This window comes from Puma concolor, chromosome B3 (assembly GCF_028749965.1).
Source record: "Puma concolor isolate L17-30 chromosome B3, mPumCon1.1.hap2, whole genome shotgun sequence".
In the NCBI taxonomy this organism is placed as follows: domain Eukaryota; kingdom Metazoa; phylum Chordata; class Mammalia; order Carnivora; family Felidae; genus Puma; species Puma concolor.
Window position 1 is genome coordinate 68,100,396 of NC_141672.1, and position 8,401 is coordinate 68,108,796.

Here is an 8,401-nt window from a genome sequence, read left to right on the forward strand (position 1 = left end):
ATCCTCTGTTCTCTTCTCTCTCTTCCCCTTCCCTGTTTATGCTCTCTGTCTCTCAAAAATAAATAAAACATTAAAAAAACTTTATAAAAAATAAATGTGGGGCGCCTGAGTGGCTCAGTCAGTTAAGCGTCCAACTTCAGCTCAGGTCATGATCTCACAGTCTGTGAGTTTGAGCCCCACGTCGGGCTCTGTGCTGACAGCTCAGAGCCTGGACCCTGCTTCGGATTCTGTCTCCCCCTCGGTCTCTGCCCCTCCCCTGCTCATGCTCTCTCTCTGTCTTAAAAATAAATAAAAACATTAAAAAAATAAAAAAAAGTAAATGTGACAAACTAGAATATTTCCATAACTGGTCTGATGTTGCCAGTTAGTTAAGTTTCTAATAGAATATTCTGGCAAATGACTAATATATTTAATTGATTTTTTAATCTCAAACATTATAGAAATTGATACTATGAATGGATTCAATAAGTGCTTAGATTTTAACAGCAAAAATATATTTAGCATTTTGTATTCCACGCACACTAGCTATATGTTGTGTAAGGTGTGGTTTCTGCTCTCTGGGAGCTTATCATTGTTTGGGGAAATAGGATGTATGTGTGTGCTTGCACACATGCACGTGCACGTGTGCACTCGTACATGCAGTAAAATGAGCCATGCTAGATAAAGGAGTTTTCGTAGTAAGGGTTTGGTCTTTGCCTTAAAGAAATGGTAAGGTTTTTTTGTTGTTGTTTTAAGGAAAGAAGGTAGTAAGAAATTCCAGATAAGGGCATATTTTGAGCAGAGTCAGCATGGTGGTAGAAACTTGGGCTAGAACAGAAGTTTCTTATAGGTAACGCCAAAAAGGTAAGTTTGGAGAAGAGAAACCCAATCAATGGAGGAGAACTTTTCAGAGCCAGGCTAAGAATGATGGATTTTTGTTTATACTATACACTGAAAACCACTTAAAATATTTGAGTAGGGGTTTATAAAATTGGTTTAGAAAGATTATTTAAATTGCATTATCTGGTAGATCTTTGACTTTAAATAATTTCAGTTTCTACTATTCTAGAGAAATATTAAGGGCTCGTGATTTTTAAAATTTGGTAGAGATATAAATTTGTGTTGCATATACTGTTCCTGAGAGATTTAGTTAGTGATAGTCTAGGAGAAGGTGTATAAGTGAGTAATATGGAGAAGTTGGAAACAGAAGATACTGAATTTGTTGTGGACTCATTCATTCACAATTTATTGAGTGTCTGCCATATCCTTGGCATAGTTTTCATTGCTTGGTGAACAAAACAAAATGTCTGGTCCTCTTAGAATTTATACCCTAGTGTTATATTGCTTACTGCAAGTGAGACATTGTTCTATTAGATTTACATATATTAACATGTTTGTTCCTCTTATAACTAACTGTAAAGTAGATATATTATTATTGTCTCCATTTTAGGTTTGAAATAAAAGTCTTAAAAGAAGTTATATAATTAGTTCATTGTTACACAGCAGAGAGAAATTAAAGGGTTGGGATTCACACTCCTTCAGTTTGCTTCCACAATCCACGTTTTTTTAATACCTATTTTTGTCCCCATTTCTTAGCGGCCCATGATATTGATTGTCCAAGTCCAAGGGCTTAAGGTGCCAGGGAGGGGAGAACAGGTGACTGCATGTATCTTCTATTTGCCTCTGTTACAGAAGGAAAGAATTAATTTTGGTCAGCAAAGAGAGGTAGTAGCAGAGGCATGAGGCAAAAGTAAAATTGGTTAAATGTGAGAAGCTTTAAGTATATGTTGAGAAAGGAGGAATCCTAATTCTTGGGAAGTGTCAGAAGTTTTGTGACTTCTGTGTTTACCAGTGGAAGCCCAGCATTCACATTGGTTTTGCATTCCACGTATTTGGGGAGAGGAAGGGTTGACTCTAAACTGACTCAGGTTTTCATAGTGAGGGTTAATTTAGTGCACAGGAGATAAACTGGGAAGATTATAGTACCCTTAAAGAAATGGGCATTTCTGCTGTTTGGATGAAAGAATTCTTTGTATTTAAGACATGTTAAATTTAGGAGATACAGGATCATTCTCAGGAAAGAAGTTAGCACTAGATCTGTGAGTTAAGAGTGACCATCATAGATTTGACTTTTTCAGAGAAGCTAATCTTGCTTAACCCCTAATTATTTGAAAGTATTGTCCTGGAAGCCAACAATTTCATACTTGGTTTTTTTATAGGCATATTGTGAGGAATGGATTCTAGAACTGATAGATGAATTGTGTTGGACTAAGCAATTAAAGATAGTATGTTGAATGATTTTTCTGTAGTAGAGAAGAATCCCTAAAATTATTCTGTTAGTATTAGTGAAAAACCAACAGATGTCATTTGAAATGATGAGAGACTTAATTTTGTACTTAACTGATGACATGCTTAGTATTGCCAGAAAGTGATAGGACTTTTTATGTTTTTCAAAGTAACTTTTTGCACGTTTGATTATGTTGTGGTTTTATATTCAGGCCAGTAGCTGTAGCAAATAACAAAAGTAGATATATTTCATATTCCAGTGTGGAATGTCATCAGAGGACCAGAAACATGGCAAATGATTGTAACTAGAATTCTGGAGAAGGCCTCTCATTAGGAGCAGCTCAAGCATTTGAATAGTAAAGACTCATTGCTGAGTGAAAGGGGAGGAAATTTTTTTAAGTATCTGTATTTGCTATTTTATTCTCTTCTTGGATAAATGAATTTATGATGTTGCTTTCTGTCTATCCAAAAGCATATACTGCCAGTGCGGAGGCTAATTCCCCTGCCCCCAAAGTATTTATGCAACACAACTTTGTACCCGTAACTTTTTTTTTTTTAATTTTAACTTGCCATTGAATCCCATTTTCTTCCAAATCTTCATTGAAAATACTCATTAAATCCCGTTTTCCAGAACAGTGTTTTTGTTACTGTCTGGGGAAATCCAGAATAATTTCTCTGATATACTCCCACCTCTCTCCCCTTTCTTGTTTCTAATGTACAAAATGATTAATATTTCAAAGGATAAATGAATTTGATAACAGTAGAATCTTTAGTTAGGAATATATCCCATAGTGATTTATTTATCAGGAACCCCATAGATGAAATACTCTTTACATTTCTTAATGAGAAAGATTCTTCCTATTTTTAGTTTAATTCCAGTTTACATGATCTTAAACCTTGGATGCAACCATACAGTCATTATGTTTTTCACTGTCTACCAGATACTGTCAGATTGTCACACAGATGCCTTTTTTAGGAGTAACCGGGAAAGTTCTGCCTTGGAATTAAAATTCTTTCAAAAAATTATTACAGGCATACCTCACAGATATTGTGGGTTCACACAACTGCATTAAAGCCCATTTTGCAGTAAAGTGAGTCAAATGAATTTTTTTCATTTCCCAGTGCATATAAAAGTCATGTTTATACCATACTGTTATCTCTTAAGTGTGCAATAGTATTATATCTAAAAAACCAATGTACCTGCCTTAATGAAAGAAAACTTTATTGCAAAAAAATTGCTAACCATTGCTGAGCTTTCACTAGGTTGTAAGCACCAATCATAGATGACCGTAACAGATATATTAATAATGAAAACGTTTGCATGCAGTATTGCAAGAATTCCCAAACTGACACAGAGACACAAAGTGAACAATGTTATTGAAAATGGCGCCATTAGATTTGTTCAATACAGGGTTGCCACAGATCTTCATTTTGTAAAATCACTGCAGTATCTGTGAAGCATAGTAAAACTAGATATGCCTGTATACTGGGTGAACCTTGAAAACCTTTAAATGACAGAAGGCACACACAAAAAGCCACATGTTATGTGTATGATTTCATTTGTATGAAGCATCGAGAATAGGCTAAATCATAGAAAAGGTAGATTAGTGGTAACCAGGGACTTGGGGGAAGGGGAGAAATAGGGAGTGACTACTTAATGGGTACGGGTTTCCTTTTGCAGTGATGAAAATGTTCTGAACTGGATAATGGTGATGGTTGCGTATCATTGCGAATGCTCTAAAAGCCACTGAATGGTACCTTCCCAAGTGGTTAAAATGGTAAATTTTATGTTATGTGTATTTTACCACAATAAAAATATATTGCTATAGTGATTGTCTATTTTATGTTGATGCTGTGTTATGGTTTCTGATCTCTCAAGTTGGTAACTATTTGTGAAAACTTTATCTTCTGTGTTATGTTTTATTTAGGTAAAATGATCCATTCTATGGTAGCTCATTTGGATGCTGTTACAAGTCTAGCAGTAGATCCTAATGGAATCTATTTGATGTCTGGAAGTAAGTCTGAACTTACTATACTGCCACAAGCTTTATAAAAGAATCATTACCTAGTAACATACTTTATTTATTCTTTTATTACAGGCCATGACTGTTCTATTAGATTATGGAATTTGGACAGCAAGACATGTGTACAAGAAATAACAGCACATAGGAAGAAATTAGATGAATCAATTTATGATGTTGCTTTCCATCCATCAAAAGCATATATTGCCAGTGCAGGGGCTGATGCCCTTGCCAAAGTATTTGTGTGAATCGGCAAAAATCACATCGTCAACAACAGATTTGCTTGGACAGAAAGAGGGTCTGCATCACTGCCATCAACAAGGTTACTGATATGACACTACATGTGATCTGCCTGGAGAAGGCTATTCAAGGCAGGCATAAATTGGTGGAAATCACATCTTAATGTCAGGCTCATTAATTTAATTGTAATTACTGTATTTCGTGGGACAAATAAAAAGGACTCCATTATTTGTGGCCTGTACTGGATATGAACTGAGCGTATGTCTGTTTTTTAGGTATCTTTAAGCCAATGTGGAGTCTGATCTTAAAAAGACTTTTATTTTGGACTCTGTGTGCTGCCTTAGGGTTAGGAATGTGGTGCTCTTGTTGGGGGAAAGTGAGCTCCAAGAGTAGCTTTTTTTCATCTCTTAGTGATTTTCTGTTTATCAGTTGAATGCCACAGATTCCCTTTTAAACTTATTTTGCTTTAAAAAAAAAAAAAGAAAATTTAACTTAAAATATTTTAGCATTAGTTGCACAAAATGTTTGGATAAAATTCTAGTTTTTATAAGTCTTTTTATATATTTAGCCTGTCACAACAGTGCTCAAGATTGTATTGAAGTTTTTCTGCATTATACAACCCTAAAACACAGAGATCTCACTGACCCGCTGCCGTGTAACCACACTTTTTCCTTCTTTTGCCTAATACAGCTCAGCTAAGTCCTTCCATAAAGATGCTAAATCACCTTCATCATCACATAATTGTCTTCATATAAACCAAGGACTATTAAGTGTATTAAAAATGAAACAGTGGGGTTTAGTACTCCAGATGAACTCTTTAAAAAAAAAATGAACTAATCTTGGCATCCTATCACTATGTGATATTTTGTACATCTTACTGTATTTACAAGTTTATTTATCAAGGATTATCCATCTTGCTAATAGCCTATTATTTATTTCACTTTTTGTTGGTCTTTATATCCTTTTATTAATGTGCTAAAGGAACCTGTATATCTATTTTGGAACTCTTTGAATAGTCTAAAATAGACTAAAAATGGAATATTTTATAGTTTAAGTTACAAACCAAGGTGATTTCCCCCAGATGCATATCTTGGTTTACCATGATTCCAAACAAAACTATCTTGTTTAAAAATATTTGGGGTAAAATTGTATTTGCATTACAAATAGGATACAAAAATAGTTGAATCAGGTTACAGAAATCTGTGTTTGGACTAGTTATCCCATTTTATTTTTTCAGATGTGCTTAATTTTATGGTGTAACTAAAGATTTTGTTTGTGTAATGCATGATTAAGACAATAAAGTATTTTTTCTAGTCTTCCAAAAACTTTTCTGATCAGTTTGCGAGTTTTGATGAGTTTTGTAAGGTTTTTGTTTTACAAACTATGAATCAGCAAATTTTTAAGATTGTACCACATAGCAAACGTACAGCTGTTGAAAAATAATGTATATAAAATGCATATAATAAATATTAAATTGTGTACCTGTATGTTACTGTTGGCTACATTATTTTGTGTTGAATAATAAAGTGCAATACTTTACTCTCCATCATTAAAGTAGGAAATGGAGATGATTTCTCAGTGAGTCCTTCATTTTTATGCTATTCTTTTAAACATGGTATTGCTTGAGACTCTAATAAGATTAGAACACTTAACAGTATTAATAACTTTCTAAGTACTTCACCCCATTTGGGAATTTAAAAAAATCTTCTACTGGTATAAGTTACATAGTTCACAACAGCGAAAGGAAAAGCAGAGATACAGTTTTCAATCATTTCCTTAGACATTCTATGCCTTTATTGAATCTGGATTTCAGTTAATAGTATTGTCATTCCTATCTAGCCTGTTTCCACAAAAAAGTTCAGAAAATAACTGCATTACATTACTCATTAATTAAAAGTTGTCCTTATGAATAGTATTAAGTGTTAGTGTCTCAAAACTTCTTTCTTCAACAAGGTAATATCTTTTTTCTTGGAAGGAAATTGCAAATGCAGTTAGAAGGTAACATTAAAGGGCACTTGGATGGCTCAGCTGGTTAAGTGTCCAACTCTTGACTTCAGCTCAGGTCATGATCTCATACTTGGTGAGTTCAAACCCCTCATCAGGGTCTGCATTGACAGCACAGAGCCTGCTTGGGATTCTGTCTCCCTCTCTTTCTGCCTCTCCCCCACTTGCTGTCTCGCTCTCAAAATAAAAATTAAAAAAATTTTTTTCTTAAGTTCTATCCAAAAATTAGGGTGGCAAAATTCTATTTGGATGCCTACTTGGTAAAAGAAATTACATTGTGTTTATATTGTGAACTTTTGTCTTCTGCCATAATCCAAGTGTGCATTTTAGTCATTACTGCTGAAACACTAAAAATTTTCAGAAATACTCCTAAAGTTTTTTTTTGTTTTGTTTTTGATTTTCTGAAGATTCAACTTAACCAATTAAGGGGCATTTTTTCTTGTTTTTGGAAATTATAATTTTTCCAAAGCTAATATGGTTTCCGGCAGCAATTCCAAACCAGTGCATTACTGTTTAACTGAAATGTGATTATCATCACTGCAGTGCATAAAACATTCACCTCTGGGTATGTATTGAAACGGAAATGAATAAAAATTAAAACATGTTTACTTTTCTCTACTTTGGTCGTGTTTTTCTCTACAATATTAAACATTTGGAAGAGACTAAAGGATGCAAAATGAAAGTCTTATTTTGTGTGTTTCCATTTGTGACTTCTGGGAAATTATTCATTTGACTATTAAATGGTGCTTTATAAAGCTTAATATTTTTATATACAAACTTTAGTATGTTGACTTTCTCAATATTTAATCATATTCTGCCTTTTTCATATTTTATTTTTGTGTACTTTTCTCACATTTCAAAGTAAGTTATCCACTAAAGACCAGCATCTCACTTAACACCTTTATTAAATGTTATAAATAGCATATTTGAAAAATAGGCATGCCTGCTAAAGTGTGCTTTACACTTTACTGCTTTTACAAAATAATTGATAGTAACTTAATAAAGGGGTCATTTCTGCTCTTAATGCTCTTTAAGTCAGAATGTTAGTTTCCCTGGTTACTTCAGATGACTCAGAACTTTGTCCTTTATAAAAATAAAAGCGTTTTAAAGGGGTACTGAGGGGGTGCCTGGGTGGCTCCGTTAAACATCCGACTTTTGATCTCAGCTCCAGTCTTGATCTCAGGGTCGTGAGTTCAAGTCCTGCATTGGGCTCTGCACTGGGCAGGAAGCCATAACTTTAAAAAAAAAAAAAGACAATTGGAGGCTGGGTTTTCATTTGAGTTTAATTTTTCAAGGAGTGGTACTCTCAGCCAAGAATTTGTGGTGTAAAAGTTTAAACCTATTTTTTTTTTTATTTTTGAGAGCGAGAGAGGCAGCATGAGTGGGGGAGGAGCAAAGAGACAGGGAGACACAGAATCTGAAGCAGGCTCCAGGCTTTGAGCTGTCAGCACAGCCTGATGTGGAGCTTGAACTCACAGACCGCGGGTCATGACCTGAGCCAAAGTTGGCCGCTTAACTGACTGAGCCACCCAGGTGCCCCTGTTTAATTAAATGAAAATTCTTGTTACGTGGATATATGTGGCATTTTATAGGAAAGGGTCAGTTTATTATCTTCCCATACTTTGTCAAGTTTTTATGTAAAATTGTCCAAGGCAATTTCAGTTCTGCCTTTCTCATACATGCTGCTTTCATTGCTTTTACACACCTATAAAATCCCTGGACTCCAGAGATTTACTGGAGTATAAGTAGTAATTGTAGACCATTTAACACCTATTTCAGGTCAACTTGTAAGTTGTTTCAGATAGGATCAGTGTGTGTGGGGAGGGAGCTAGGATGTACAGGTGGCTGAGGGGGAGGACAGGTTCTGCCTG

General features: G+C 34.7%; 1 protein-coding gene across 4 annotated transcripts in view; it reads left to right on the plus strand.

Moving 5' to 3' along the window:
• The window catches only part of STRN3 (striatin 3), a 107,119-nt gene extending 101,106 nt beyond the window's left edge, over positions 1–6,013 (plus strand). For all 4 annotated transcript variants that reach the window (XM_086709993.1, XM_086709990.1, XM_086709991.1 and 1 more), the window contains 2 exons: positions 4,194–4,280; positions 4,365–6,013. In XM_086709993.1, coding sequence (XP_086566119.1) covers positions 4,194–4,280; positions 4,365–4,534 — 257 coding nt within the window. In that variant the 3' untranslated portion in view covers positions 4,535–6,013. The remainder of the gene's footprint in view (positions 1–4,193; positions 4,281–4,364) is intronic.
• Positions 6,014–8,401: the final 2,388 nt, after the last annotated feature.